Raw genomic sequence first — 15391 nt, 5'->3', positions numbered from 1 at the left:
AGTGCAGGTAATACATTTAAAGCCTTCACATGTGGAATTAATACACAACAAATTATGTTTTTCTGAACCACTCGTTAGCACATTATCAGGTCACTTAGCATGTCAATCTTTAAAAACACACTGTGCTAAACAGTCTCTTGAGCAGCGAGTCATTAGGAGTTTTGACCTTGGCTCCATTGTGTGTTAATGGTGTTAGGGTAAGCTTAATTGCTTAAGGAATTGCAGGATTTACGGCCCAGAGCCTGTCAGCGTTGGCCCAGCTCCATATCCACTCTGCAGTATGTTGTTCCTGTCAGTGATTCCTTTGAGGAAACTGTGACAGGATCCCATTCAGAGTGGATGGGGTGAGTCCTGGGTCAAAGCTGGAACAGAGACATGGGAACTTAATTTTGAGGAAGTCTGTTTCACTGTGTCAGCTAGTATCAAATATTCAGATGCCCAAAGGCAATCCGAATCCTTGCCACCAGGTGTAGTAAAAGTAAGGCAGCTGACCTACTCAAACATATAATTATTTGGTTGAAAACATCACAAAATAATAATGTGGCCTGTTCAAATCTGGCAATAACAAAAAATTGCCTTTTAGAAAAAGTGTTGCTTTATTGTGCTGATTTACTTTTGAATTATAGGCTACAAGAAGATTTATACAACTCTCATGTCTGTCATTTAATATAAAACCACAGCCAGGAGACGATAAGCTTAGTTTAGCATAATGACTAAACATTGCTCTACGCTGTTCAAAGGTTAAAGTGTAGTGGCTAAGCTAGGCTAACAATCCCCCTTCTTCAAATGTAAAAGTATCTCTAACCCTTAGCCTGTTATATATTCACACAAAAATAAAAAGGACAAAAATCACGCTTTATATATTGATGACTAAATCAAACCAAGCGTTTCTATCATCTGGATGTTAAGTAAACAGAGGAACAAGCTAAGCTAAGCAGTTAGCCTGCACCCCTCCACCCTTTGTCTTTAAAACTGTGTCGTAGCATCACAGATCTTTTAACAATTTAGTAGTTTTTAATAGTGCAAATAACTCCAGTGATCCTAAGTTGTGGTTGTCTAAGTAAAGATCAACCAGCAGCAAACAAGGAACTGTGAGTGCTTTATTGTGTCCACTTGGTTTTACACACAATTCAGTGTCATTTTTGTTCATTTCAGAAATGTTCTGGCAGATTAAGGTGAACATTGTTTGTATCCTGTGCATTTTTAAGGGGGGAAAGTAGGGCAAGATGAGCTGGAGGCTTGTCAAGTACCCGCCCACTGAATCATAACACATGCTGATAGTATTACAATCAAACCCAAATTGATAAGCAGAGAAAAAAATTTGCTTTATTTACTGTATTATCAGGGATCACATGAATATATTGTAGTTTTTGTTGCATTTTCTCATTTTTCTTGCATCTCTTAGAATCTAGTTATGATTAAAAGACGTCCAATCCAACACATGATTGATTTTGAACATGAAAGGATGGATTTAGATGACCAGAAACATCAGATGTGAGTGTCTGACTGAAGCTCCTCTCTCGGGTTCGGCCGGACGAGATCCTGAGAGAAATTAGACGGAGGATGCTGTTGCTAGGCGACGGCTGTGGGAGGCGGGATGAGGAGGAATTTAAAGGAGTCTCAGACATCTGTGTTGCCTCAAATGCTTTATTTGGTCGAGGTTCACCTACTGTCTACTACTGTATCTCCACCCACACCATGTCATATGTAACAAAGCAGCTGTGAACAGTGATTTTCTATGCCTTAAAAACCAAAGCAAACATCATCCCTGATAAAAGAAACAAAAAAAAGCACAAGACGTGAGGTTTTGGTCAGTTTATGTTTGGGACACAATGCTGCCATCATGTGGTCATTTCTGACAGTCCAAGTCAACCCTTCTTGATGTCAGGAGCTCAAGTTGCACGCTTCTTTCTTTTTCTTGTGTTTAACTCTGTAAAATAGACAAAAAGCAGATATTTCAGCTATAAAAGAATGCATCGACTCTTAAATCAATGGGTCATTTAACTCAAAGTTGATGACTTACTGACTGAAGCACTGCTGGTTTCACTGTGAAGAGCAGCTTCTTCCTCTGTTGTGACGGCAGCCTTTGATGCCCGTAACAGGTATTTAGGTACATGCTGAGAAAAAAGAAGAAAAAAAGATAGAATGTGTAATTAAAATTAAATGTATGTAAGGTTGCCTCTGACAGATGATAAGCAAATGTATAAATCAACCCCTATTTCATCAACTGAATTGTGTTTAGGGTTTCAGGTTACAGGAAATGATGATAAACTTCAGTTAAACAATTCAATTTGAACAATGAACTGCCTCTATGCAATGAATCTCTATTTTTATGGTTGTGCTTTTTTTTTCACCAAGCCCTCAGTCTTTGAGAATCATATGACTGCCTGAGAAAAGGCTCTCGAGATATTCAGAGTTGAGAGCCTCTATGTTTTGAGCTCATGCTGTCTGATACAGATGTTTCTCTCTTGCTCTCTGTGTAATGTTGTACTGACCCAGGAGGTTTGTTGCAGAGGAAGAGGATCGGCTCTGCTCTGGATCCTGTCGCTGTGTCGTCGTTCAGTGGAGCTGCTGGGGAGATTTATGGTGGACGGCCGAAGACGACTGCTGGTCGATTCAGATTCATCTGCTTCAGCTAGGAGGTCTGTTAGCTCTCCATCACTGATCTCCCCCTCCACCACAGAGCCCTCTGCACAGGGACAATTTCACAAAAGACAAAACAAAATGTATTGTGCAAATCTTTGAAATACTATATTTCCCGTAAAACTTCCTTTTTTTTAGCACTATGTCATGTGGATTCACTAATCCACCACTACCATTATTATTATTATTATTATTATTTATAACACCCTAAATGCTTGGTGTAAAGACAAAACTGGCTTTGATTGTATCATTATTTCAATATTTACACATATTTCAGCTTTGTCTGAACATTTCAATCTCCTGGAAATCATATGCGAATTTAAGTCACAGCTTGTACCTGTATGTTGAGGAGTGACCGCACACTCAGCACAAATCCAGTCGCCTGCATGAACTGTGTTTAAACGTGGCGTCAAGCAGTCCATATGATACCTGGAACAATAAGTACAACCACAGAGGACTGGATTAGCATCTCATGTGTAGCAACAAAGCTTTGAATAAATGAAGTCGCTAAGCCTCATTACTTTGACTAATTTCAAAGAAAAGAGTCCATGCTAAAATGGAGGTCTGTGATATTTAATAAAGAAAATAAAAAATCTCTCTCTGTACCACCATTTGCCCTCTAGCAGCAAAACAGGTGGACTAAATACCATTTAACCATGCCCAAGTGACAATTGCTGGAAGTGCCCAAAACAAGTGTGAAGTGTTAACAAATAATGATAAGAGTAAAAGAATAAACTGGTGCTAAATTAGCATGTTGGCTCTTACAACATGTATTTAAAGTTTGTGGGTGTTTTGATGGTAAAACTTCAACAACAACAAAATTCAAGTGCAACTCACTATAATGCTTCTGCTTTGACAAAACAACTGATATGTACCAACAAATAAAGATCAAAATAACACTCGATAAAGCTGTGTTAAGCTCCCAAGCACTCAAATGCCATACCCTGAGTCACAGTGAATGCACACCAGCAGCTGGTGCCTGCGGTCGCTGCGTCCACATTCCTCACAGATAACAGCAGGGCTCTCCTCCTCTTCATCATCATCATCTTCTTCTTCTCTCTTTTTCTTTGTCCTCACTTTTATCTGCAGAAGCGGCACCACAAAACAGTTTAGCTCCAACATATTTCCATGCATTTCCAAATACTTCAGGACACTGTAAATACTCACCTTCTTTTGAACGTCCCCTCCAGGACACAGTCTCTGGTAGATAAAACCAAAACTGATCCGATCCACGGGGCAGGTGTTGGCTGTCTGAGATTTGAGACGAAGCAAAAATACATGAAACTTAGCTTATACATAATAGTGTTTTACACTTTGATTCACATCGTGTACAGAGGCAATCCATCAAACATCATGTCAGAGCCCCTGGTGAAATTTTTTAAAGAATTTGATGGTATTGTGCTGCAAAAAGCTTATAACACTGCAACCCTAATTTCCCAATTATACAGACATACAGACATACAGACAGACAGACAGACAGACAGACAGACAGACAGACAGACAGACAGACAGACAGACAGATAGATAGATAGATAGATAGATAGAAAGAGTAGGCTATCTATGAATAGACACTATCAAATATACAGAATTATTTTAAGTTATTAAAGCATAAACATGTCTACTGACACTACTTTTCAAACACAACTTGTGTCAATATTTGTATATATCTTGCCAATTTGGGATTGTTGCACGTTGGAGTATTATACTGATAAGATAGTAGCCTATTCATGGCTGACACATTTAGCAGGACAGGGGTGACAGGTGAAGTGTGTGTTTACCTGGGACCATTGCAGAATACATTTAAGGCAAAATACATGCTGGCATTTCTCCAGAGAAGCCACTGTTTGCTTTCCAAAGGGGCTGAGGCAGATATAGCATTTATCTGCTCCACCTGCTCTGTTTATCACGGAGGAATCGTCCATTTTTACAATATTGCTGGACCAAACAAGTTTCTATAGACGACTTTTTAACGGCTTGTGAGACGTTTGTGACGAACTCGAACTCAACCGTTAGCGTAATGACAACAACAGCAACACAACAACCAAGCTAACGTCTGTTTAACGTCCGTTACTAAATTAGAAAAATACTAACAAGAATCTTCTTCTGAAAAAAAGGGTTGTATAGTCACATCCTTAACACCTTTTCTGCCTTGTTATAGAATATATTACCTAAAATAATTAGCTCTTTGTTAGTTATTTAGGACATTTAAAAAGCTGACTGCTAAACTTATAAGATCTCCTTTTTAGTTTTCTTCTTCTTTTGATGGCGGTTGGCAAACAGCTTTTAGGTGCATTTACCGCCACCTTCTGGAATGGAGTCAGTGTGGATCAGCAACCTCAAATCTAAAAATAGTCCTTGTCCTTTTTAAAAAACCTAAATACTGCCCTGTATGCTACATCCTGAACCCCTCTCTATTCTCTCCAATCTCTATTAAATGTAGTTCTGTTTGGTTTCTGGTTTCAAAGATTCCTTTAGTGATAAACGGTCTGAGATTTACACATAGACTGAACAAAAAGACATGTTTGAAACTTACAGTTGTTGCAAATCTTTAAAATTGACTGTTTATTTTGAATGGCTCATGAATGTCATAATTGAAGCTGGCAGAACACTTAAAAAATATGCAAAGTCATTATCATAATTGGCTCTCAATTGCAATTTTATTGGCAAATCATATCTATCTGGAACCAACAAAGCTTGTATTTATTGAATGATGACAATTTTAGGCAGAAAAAAATATTGTTTTCCAGTCAAATCATTTTTTATATATTTTATTAATAGATCACAAATTACACATTTGTCTCAGGGGTCTTTACAGACCGTACAGCATACAGCACCCTCTGTCCTTAGACCATTGCAATGCAAAATAAAAAAACTCCTCAAAAGGAAACCCACAATAACGGCAGAGAAATGGAAGAGATTTCAGAAAAAGGAAAAGAGGAGGGGTCCCTCTCCCAGAACGGACAGATTTGCAATGGATTTTGTTTTTTTCCAAATGAAAAAACATAGTAAAATGACAAAATAGACACTCCATATGACACAAATGATATAGTAAACAGTTGGATCCATGCAGGAGGATGTGAAAAAGCTTCCGGTTTCCGCAAAAAATAATAATGTGGTCATCAGGTATGACCACAGAAACAAGAGAAAAACGATGCAAATTACACCGTCCATGCCATTAGTGCTGCTTGTTAATAAAATGTTGATAGTTTAGCACTCACTTTGCGTAACACGTCAACAACAACAAAATACCATAAGCTTCATAATAAGTGTCATCTCGAATGAAATACCATAATAAAGCCGTTTCTTTCAAGTTTTCTTTAATCCATTTAAGATGATTATGTTTGTTTTCACAAGATTGTCCCTTGTCGGAATATCTTTTCAGCTTGATACATTCTTGAGTCTTAACGCCCCGTTGGGAATTAAATTAAGAAGTACAAATATGTGTTGTCATGAATACTGTTATGCTCATCTAACAGAGCATGATAAAATACAATGAACAGATGATGCAGGTCGACATATCAAGTTGACAGCGCTGAAGCACTTAAATGCCTGCTGTACCAACTCCTCTCTTCGTGCCAAGTAATTTTTCTCTGTGTGTGTGTGTGTGTGTGTGTGTGTGTGTGTGTGTGTGTGGGTGTATGTTGAATCAAACTAGAACACAACAGAGGACGACAGAAAGACATGGTAAACGAACAGGGATGCAACGACTTGTTCTCCACAACTTTATATACCTGCAAAAGGCTTTCTGTTGTCCCAGTATCTGTATTTGAAAACCTGGGAATGAGAAAAAGCAGCACACGTTTTTTTTACCTAGAAATATCCCAAAAAAAAAAGAACAGAGATAATACAGGCAGAGGGCAGCAGAGTCAAACACTGCCACAAACTGCTAGTTTGACATAAGAGAGGATTGAGAGGGGTCATTTTTATTTTTAGAATATACGTGTTTTCTTTTTATATGAAAATACTGCATATTATACCTTTAACCAATCATAACTTAACAACAAACATGTACCAGTATTGTAATTCAAATGTTTACATAAGTTCAAAATCCTGAAACTAGTCATCCCACTCATCGTCATCCTCGTCTTCATCTCCTCCCTCATCTTCACTTTCATCTGAAAAAAAGGACATATGTTAATATATATAATGAGACCTTTTTTTATGGCCCTCTTGGCTCCATGTAGTGATGATATTGTGATATTTACCAGAGGAATGGATGGCTTTACTCCTCTTCTGCATGACCATCATGAGAGCACCAACGATGCCCTCATTGGAGTCCGCTGGAGCTGCCTCAGGACTGTCTATCACCTGCAACAAGACAAGAGGACAGCGTTTGAACATCTGTTATGTAGAGGCACTAGGGCAGAACAATTAATTGAAACTAAGTAAAAATCCAAATATTGGTGCCTTAAGGGAAAAAATCGAATCGCAGGAGGCAGATTATTTGTTACATGCTTTGTCGTGCAGCCCTACCAAGCACAGTTTTAAAGGGGCCCTATATACTGTAACGGCCCGTACACACAGCGGCGTGCGTTGAAGCTTCAACGCTTCTGCCCATTCACTTTGAATGGGGTGACGTCACGTTTCGCCGAACTGCATTGTGGAAGCGAAGCGTAGCTTCAAAAGCGTCGCTCGCTGCAAAAGTTGAGCAATGTTCAACTTTTGAAGCTTCGGTGGAAGCGTCAGCCAATCGAATCATATGCCAGTACAAGCTCTAGCCAATCAAACCGCGTGCTTGTGTGTCCGGGGCGGGAGATTCATGTGAGTGGTTGTTGGTCGAGTTTCAGCCCCCCCCGCCGGCAAGCTTCAACGCACGCTGCCGTGTGGACGCTGGGTAAGGGGTTATATAGGTTTTTGTGCATGTAAATGGTCTGCAAAGGCTAAAATCCCTTTGTTCACTTTCTCATCCCACCCCCGCTGCCTGAAAGGCCTCCATTGGACTCCTTTGTTTACAGGAACCTAGGGACATCACTGTTACACTCACGCTTCTATTGGCTATCCCTCCAAAACTTTGTGATAGACTAAGGGGACGGGACATCTCTTAGCAGTTGACCAATTACAACAGAGCCGGTCAGCTAACCAATCAGAGCAGACTGGGCTCTGGTTTCAGACAGAGGGTGAAAAGAGGTGCTGCAGCACAGGCAGTATGAGAAAAATAAAGAGCTTTTTGAACATTAAAGCATGGAGACACGTCACAGTAGAGACACTACATACTGATATGAACCTGAACATCAGCAGAATAGGGCCCCTTCAAATATCCCTCATTCAAATCAAGAATTGTGTATTATAGCAAAAATATTTTTGAGAGAAATAAGTTTGTTTTACATTTTTGAGCTTCTTCCCCAGTCGGATCTGATCCAGCAAAGCTCCTCGGGGCTCTTCTCCTCCTCCTCCTCCTCCTCCACCGGAAGAAGCTGGTGTTGATGGTTTTACACTGGAAAGAGGAGGAGGAGGAGGGCCATTTGAAGAGGGAGGTGGAGGTGGTGGAGGAGGAGGAGGAGGAGGCCCTCCACCTCCCCCTCTGTTGGGTGTAGATGGGACAGGAGGAGGTGGCATGGAGCGATGTGGGCCGGATGGTGGAGGAGGAGGCAGGCTGTGAGAGGGGATTGATGGGGGGCCATGAGAGGGAGGAGGTGAGGGGAAGTGAGAGGGAGCAGAGTGTAAGGGTGGAGGAGGTGGAGGTCCGCCTCTGTTTGATGCAGGAGGTGGGGGTGGTAGGGCTCCACGTCCAGGGTGGGGTGAGTGTCCTGGGACAGGAGGCAGGGCGCCGGGGCGGCTCCGAGCAGGTGGAGGCGCCGGGGCCCCGAGGCCCGGGACCGGAGGGAGGGGGCCCTGCCTGCCAGGCGGAGCGGGGGGGGGTCCACCTGGAGGGCAACAAGATATGAGTCACTATTTAGCTTAAGTTTTAGAAAATAAATGATATTAGCAAGTGGTGACAGTAAGATTAATAATGAGGAACATTACATTTCCCTTTGTTGAGTTAAACAACATCTAAAAGTTAGACATTTACCACTTCTGGTTCCCCATTCTTAAAGTCAACGTTTTTTTTGTATGTGTTCTTGGTTAGACGCCTGAAATAAAGTCTGTGTTTAACACAAGATATGTTCACATTTTGTTCTACGACATAAAATAGGTCAGAAAATGATCTACTGGCTAATCTCCAACCAGTGACTAAATAAACGCCATCACGCCGAACATTAGCCGGTGGTGACATGAAGTCGAGTGACTGTGATGTTCCTTTATCGCCTAATGTTTTTAGAAATGAATGAAGGTGGTGGGAACATGTGGAGATGATCTTGCTGAGCAAAACATGTAAGTATCAAAAACGTGTGTTCATGAAAGATCGTACTTTTTGCAAAATTCCTGAGGGAGATCTTTCAATAACCTAGAAATACAAGTCATGTGATGGACACACTTCTAAGCCTGCAAATTACTCTCAACATAACTCCTTTTCACCTTTGCCTTTGTCACAGGATGAATGAGTGATTATCAGTGTTGACTGTCTTTATATACGCACCATTTTCACCAAGGCAAATTCCTGTTTTGTTTAAACTTACTTGGAAATAAACGTGTTTCTGATTCTGATGGACCCCTTACAGTTTTCACCATTAACAGATTTTACCGCTAACAAGTTTTACAACAGACAGAACGTTTTTTTATATACTCAATGAATTCCTTTGCAGTCTGACATCTATAGAAGTTTCAGTGTAATCTGAGTGAGTCTCAAACTGAAATGAAATGATTGAGAGTGAGTCTTACCTTTGTTCATCTCCCTTTTGACGGCCTCCATGCCTCCGGACTGCTCGATGACGTTGAGAACCATCTGCGACGTCTGTTCGTCGTTCATCGCGTCTGCACTGATCCCGGCCTGAGAGAGCAGCTTCCACATATCAGGGTCGATGTTGTTCGGATCCCAGCCCACATGACCAACATGCCTGACAGGAGGGGAACAAACAGAGAAGAGACACCATTTTACAAATATTGTAAAATGATCTCCTTTCTAGATATTTACCAAACTTCCCTGCCTGACATCCAGTGGAAGGTGAGATGCTTTCTCTTGAATAAAATGTGTATTTCCAAAGTGTGTCTATCAGTGTCAATAAAACCCCCTTCTGTATAACAGCCCATGAAAATAACAAAAGGCTTTTATTATAATAAGCTTGATTATTGATGCATTTAAGTGGTTGCACCCGTTAAAGAAGAACCTTAGATGCTTATTAATTGTATTTTTTTAACAGCTATTACTGGGTAGCTTGTGAATTTCACCAAGGGATCAGTTAGGTTTATCATAACCCATAAGAATAATATAGATGATAAATAATCTGTTATATTTTTGTATAAAGTAACTAAAGTTATTGAATACATTAAGTAGAGTAAAAAGAAAAACGTTTGCCCTGGGGTTGTAGTGGAGTAGAAATGTAGAGAAGCAGGGAATGGAAATATTAATGTAAATTACAAACACCTTAAAATTGTTCTCAAGTTCAGCACATGAGTAAACACACTTAGTCCCTTTCGACATTAAGGCAACACATCCATCTGCTAAAACACTCACTTAAATCCACTGGGGGCCCCGATGTCTGCTTTGGAGAGTTTGGGGCCCTTCTTTCCTTTCTTCTTGTCCTTCTTCAGGCCTAAGGAAACAGCAGGAGGAGGCATCGCGCGGTACCGAGAGGAATGGATGTCCGGGTTCTGGATGTCCACTGTGGCCATGTGGAGAGCACCATGGCCGCCTGGGGACGCTTCAGGAGGAGAGACAGACGTTAAGGATGGTGTAGGCTTATTATTCTTTAGATGTTTTACTTTAAAGGTCCCCTATCATACTGTTTTTCATCAATATATTATAGGTCTCAGATATATACAAAACATGTCTCTGAAGTGTTTGGCTCGAAACACCAAACAGATCATTGCAGCATCCCATAATCCCCTCTGTTTCAGCCCCGTTTCAAAAGTGCTGATTCTCTGTCTGTTACTTTAGATCAAATCAAATCAAATCAAGTTTTATTTATATAGCACATTTTTTAAACGATTTTTGGTCGAGCCAAAGTGCTGTACATACAGTAAAAATACTTTACAATAAAGACACTTTACAGCTAATACAACAGCACAGTTTGTGCAGAATATCAGTATGAGAAAACTACACCCTCTGTCCTTAGACCCTCACATCGTACAAGGAAAAACTTCCAGAGAAAAACCCACAGTTTAAAGGGGAACATGGGAGAAACCTCAGGGAGAGCAACAGAGGAGGGATCCCTCTCCCAGGACGGACAGACGTGCAATAGATGCCGTGTGTAAATTGAAGAGATAATAAATGTTACAGCATAGGTAGATGAAAATAAGGAGCCACTCCCAACGCCCCTCTGAGAGATATTTGGTTAAAAAGAACACCATAGCCGCTTTCACACCGAGTACTTTGCCGTACGTAGTTCCCAGCACTTAGTTCCCCCATTGAACTAAAGAGCAGAAAAAGGCTTCACAAAACCTTTCAGAGTTTTACGGGGCGTGGTTTTCAATTCGCCCAGCCAATCAGAAATTGGAACTTTTTTCTCCCCAGGAAAGTACCTGACAGAAAAATCATTATGACATCATAAAGTGGCCAAAATCTGATCAGCTCATTTTCAGACAGGTTTGTATATAAATGGATCAGGACAAAAAGTGAGGGAATCTTTTTTCCTGAAACTTTCAGAATCTCTTTACACAGAGGGGACATATGTATGTATCTATCTTATCTATAAAAGACATGAAAAAGTGGATTTTGCACAATAGGTGACCTTTAAGGATGGTGTATTCTTATTATTTTTAAGATGTTTTACTTGAAGGGGCCCTATTATGCTCATTTTCAGGTTAATATTTGTATTTTGTGTCTCTACTGTGACATGTTTACCTGCTTTAATGTTCAAAAAAGGTCTTTATTTTTTAACATGGAGTAAAAGTATAAAGTAGCATAATATGAACATAAATTACATAAGTATCTCAACATTTAGTAAATGCACTTAGCTACTCTCCACCACTGATTGTTGGTGGTAGTAAAAGTTACAGATGTGTTTAACGCACCTTTTTCAATGGGGACTCGAGGCAGGTTACCTCTATCTGCAGAGACAGGAAACAGGAAGGAAACCGTTTATTGTTTGCTACATATGTAAATGAAATTGTGCAGATGTGAAATGTAGTGTTGTCTTACCACTTGGCGGCGGGGGGCGCTGTTTCTTAACTGTCAATAACAAGCAGGTGAGAGAAACCATTTTGGGACACATTAAAACACCATAACAATGTTTTTCATTCTTCTAAAACATTCTAAAAAACGTTTGTTAAATAAGAATGTTTATTAATTTTAATTCGCAATTATGAATCAACAATTATATATCGACTCATCAGCATTTCCTATATTTTTCCATAATAATATGAGAATATTTAAAAATGTCTGTTTAATTTAAGTCTCTGCAGGAGGCTTCTTGATAAGGACTCACTTGTAAAATGTGTCAGATCTTTGCAAAAATTAGCCTCATTAAAATTGATTAAAGCTTTTATTTTCCAGGATCATATTGCAATGAGCCCAATAACGAATAAACACATATTGCATATTGACTTGTTGTATTCATTTCATGCTTAAAATAGACATGAAAGTGGTCTCTGTGACCTCACTGACCTTGACGAGTGTTTCTCTGGTTGATTTTGTCTTCCACAGCGTGTCGGAAGTCTTCTGCTTCCTGTTGCATCGCAAAGTTCAGTCCCACTTGACAGTCCTGCGTCGAGCAAGGAACAAACAACAAATATGTTAAGTAATTGTGACGGTACTTATGGTTTAAAAGACAAAAGTAGCAGTGCAGTGCACCTGGTGGAAAATGAGGGTTTGCTTACATCTGATTCGAAGGTGTGAAAGAACGGTTGTGGATAGGAGTAAACTATCTGGTTGTAGATCTCCTGCTCCCAAACCATCCTCCCCATCTGTGGAAAAAAAACATGTTGAATATTTAAGTCATATAATAATAATACTCAGGAAAGATTTGAGCGATTTGGTGCCATAGTTCTTATTTTAATAAAGCCTTTAGCTAGGGCTGGTTTCAGGCTTCTCCATACAGAGCGTCCTCCTCGGTTCAACATTTTATGGTATTTTATTTATTTGTTATTTTTTTGTATATTTATTGGGTTTTTTTATGCCTTTTATTTTGTTTCATTTTATTTATTATTATTTGTATTTCACATTTCATCTTGTTATTTTATTATTTCTTTTTTTTATTGTCAGTCATGGTTTTTTTTATCTGTAAAGCCCACTGACACAAATGTGTTTTGTGACATTGGGTTATATAAATAAAATTTAATTTAATTTGATTTGATAGTTTTGTAACTCACTTTGATTAAATTAGTTTGAAAAGGGCCAACATACTTTAGTGCAATCATACAACAAGCTCTTGGTACAAAGGCAGTGAAGTCTGAGATCACTTTGTTTAGAACAAGGATGGGGACACTTTTCAGATAAACAAAACAAACTATAGTGAGTCCCCCACACGCAGTATCATAGGCTATTTTCTGATATTAACACCTAAAGACGTCTGCAGACATGACTTTGCTTTTCAATGCTGTAAACCCAACTCAACAGCTTATACAAATAAAAGCATAATGTTAAACTTAGACTAAAATAACTGTGTCAATCATTTGTAACATTATTTAATTTTGTTGGCAACTAGTTTAGCGCCTGGGCCCTGCTGCTGCAAAGCGGAAGCCATGTTTGCTCTTTCTATTTTCTATTTAAAGTTCACTGATGTTAACTGTGTCACACTGGGTCTCCGGAAATACACCAACAAGTTTGAACAGTAGAAACAATTTGTCATTTGTCTGTTTTTGAATATTTTCTAAAAAGAAAAACGGGACAAACTATACAACTTCACGATGAGGACTTTTTAATAAACTTTTAAGGTGATGGATTTGATAAAAAAATGTTTAATACAACTAAATGTATACATTTCCCGTGAAGAAATGGACTGACTCTTAACCACATTTTTACACATATTTACTTAGAATTACAACAACGATTAGAAATGTAAAAAATGTTGAATTTGATAAATATTTAGCCTAATCATTCACTTTTGTTTACTTCCTTACTATTTTCTTTATATTTTTTTATATTTATTTATTTTACACTTTATTTGTATCTGTATGTGTACACCAATGTCAATGTTTGGTGTGTATTATAGTGCATTTATACTTTCTTGAATAAAAAACATTGTTTGGGACTATATTGGCCATTTAAAAAAGTGTTTTCCCCAGCTTCCCCAGCTTAAATGACATCTGTGTCAGTGAGGTACCTTCATATCAAACATCCGTATGAAGTAGGAGCGCTGAGGGTTGTCTTTGACGAAGCACACGACTCCAGTATGCTGCAGGCTCCACACCGAGGGGCTGTGAGGCAGAGCCATGAACAGCTGGGCGACTGCAGTGGCCATGGACTGAACACACAAAAGAGATAAAACATGCATTACAAAACAAATCAGATCTGATAGGACACTTTTATTGCAGCTCATGTAAATGTGTGGTGAGGATCCACTTCCTTGCGTGCATTCACTTGTTCAAACAACAACTTTTTTAAAGTGCTGTGCTGCTCTTAATTTGCATGCACAGATAGCATACGAGAGAAATATGCAGCTCGAGTCAATGTGTTGCGGCTCACTGACAGTGCTTACTTCAGTGGCTTAAACAAAGTCAGGAACAAAGCCAACTTCTGCTCTACTGTAAGACTAAACAACACTATAGTCTAATTCTGACACCAGAGGAGGAAATGGTTCAGCCACCATTTCCTGCTACAGCTACCTCCTCTTTTCTGATGACCTAATGTCAGCAATACATTTTAAACTGCATGTACACAGTCTTGTGACGGAAACATATGTCAAAGTAAGACTGGAATTCAAATAAATGTCATTAAATAAATCGACTGGAATTCAAATAAACTTAATTACATAAATCAACAGCGCACGTTCAAACTCAGGATATCCAAGAGCCTTAAGGGCTGAGACAACATTACTATATGGAACAACCAGAATAACCTGTATTATCTTGGACGGCCACTCCTTTCCACTTCCACGACAAATTATGTATCAGGTAGTACACAAGTCAAGACAAATACAGCAGGTGGGGGGACCCCCCCCCCCCCCCCTTCCTCAGTTTGCGTTAACTTACAGCACATCTTCTGCCCATTAGCTCCTCACACTTCTCATTCTCCTGTTGGCTCAGCAGAGAGCTCCTGGCACCCTCCGATTTAGTTTTAGATCCACGGCTCATGATGATAAATCTCCCAGCTTGTCTCAAGTGAATGTGTACAGCATTTAAAGAAACAAAAAAAAAGACAGTCGTCCTCTGTTCAGAATACTGAGCTCTACAGTCAAGGAAGTTTCTCTTCTCTGTTCTGCGCACACATCAACTGAAAGCAGGAAACGGACAACCGCACTTCTCTAACCCCCACTTTTCTTCTTTCTCTCAGACGCAGGAGCACGAATGAATGTGTGACTTCCATTTTCAGAGAGAGGCAGTGCACTATGGCTCCTAATGCTGTGACTGCATTCATTTTACAACCACTTTAGTGAATTATTACACAAAGCAGTTGTAGTAGTGTCACACAGGTGTAATGCCTATTTATATATTACCTTTGTGTATTGCTCATGTTTGTATTAGTGGGTTTTAAATGTTTTTTGATAGATAGATAGATAAATAGACAGATAAAGACTTTATTTAAATAATTTTGTCACAGCAGCAGTGTTGT

At 39.4% G+C, this 15391-nt stretch overlaps 2 protein-coding genes across 3 annotated transcripts; both read right to left on the bottom strand.

The window, feature by feature from the left end:
• Window positions 1-1633: 1633 nt before the first annotated feature.
• On the bottom strand, window positions 1634-4883 carry LOC117483528 (PHD and RING finger domain-containing protein 1-like). 2 transcript variants are annotated; one of them, XM_034131893.1, is made up of 7 exons: window positions 4422-4883; window positions 3811-3894; window positions 3587-3726; window positions 2981-3072; window positions 2496-2689; window positions 2024-2117; window positions 1634-1930 (listed from the first exon to the last, which is right to left on the bottom strand). In XM_034131893.1, the coding sequence occupies exons 1-7, from the start codon at window positions 4563-4565 to the stop codon at window positions 1893-1895; spliced, it is 786 nt and encodes a 261-aa protein (XP_033987784.1). In that variant the 5' UTR covers window positions 4566-4883; the 3' UTR covers window positions 1634-1892. The 2 variants fall into 2 exon arrangements, with proteins under 2 accessions (XP_033987784.1, XP_033987785.1); XM_034131894.1 differs by having other exon boundaries at window positions 2028-2117.
• Window positions 4884-5395: 512 nt separating this feature from the next.
• wasb (WASP actin nucleation promoting factor b) lies at window positions 5396-15072 on the bottom strand. Its single transcript, XM_034131882.1, has 11 exons — window positions 14812-15072; window positions 13944-14084; window positions 12499-12585; window positions 12287-12383; window positions 11822-11851; window positions 11695-11730; window positions 10196-10382; window positions 9403-9578; window positions 7969-8507; window positions 6849-6951; window positions 5396-6758 (listed from the first exon to the last, which is right to left on the bottom strand). The coding sequence occupies exons 1-11, from the start codon at window positions 14911-14913 to the stop codon at window positions 6700-6702; spliced, it is 1557 nt and encodes a 518-aa protein (XP_033987773.1). The 5' UTR covers window positions 14914-15072; the 3' UTR covers window positions 5396-6699.
• Between the last annotated feature and the right edge of the window lie 319 nt (window positions 15073-15391).

The sequence above is a fragment of the Trematomus bernacchii genome, unplaced genomic scaffold (genome assembly GCF_902827165.1).
Source record: "Trematomus bernacchii unplaced genomic scaffold, fTreBer1.1, whole genome shotgun sequence".
Classification (NCBI taxonomy): domain Eukaryota; kingdom Metazoa; phylum Chordata; class Actinopteri; order Perciformes; family Nototheniidae; genus Trematomus; species Trematomus bernacchii.
The sequence above is the reverse complement of the archived record's forward strand: the minus strand, read 5'-3'. Positions and strand labels throughout refer to the sequence as shown.

Excerpts from the sequence above, each read along its gene's own strand:
- LOC117483528 (XM_034131893.1), bottom strand. The coding sequence starts at position 4,565 with ATGGACGATTCCTCCGTGATAAACAGAGCAGGTGGAGCAGATAAATGC. Across the intron at positions 3,895-4,421 it reads GTATTCTGCAATGGTCCCAG|ACAGCCAACACCTGCCCCGT; the intron begins GTAAACACACAC and ends CTCAAATCTCAG. Across the intron at positions 3,727-3,810 it reads GAGGGGACGTTCAAAAGAAG|ATAAAAGTGAGGACAAAGAA; the intron begins GTGAGTATTTAC and ends CCGCTTCTGCAG.
- wasb (XM_034131882.1), bottom strand. The coding sequence starts at position 14,913 with ATGAGCCGTGGATCTAAAACTAAATCGGAGGGTGCCAGGAGCTCTCTG. Across the intron at positions 12,384-12,498 it reads TTCACACCTTCGAATCAGAT|GACTGTCAAGTGGGACTGAA; the intron begins GTAAGCAAACCC and ends TGCTCGACGCAG. Across the intron at positions 6,759-6,848 it reads TAAAGCCATCCATTCCTCTG|ATGAAAGTGAAGATGAGGGA; the intron begins GTAAATATCACA and ends CCTTTTTTTCAG.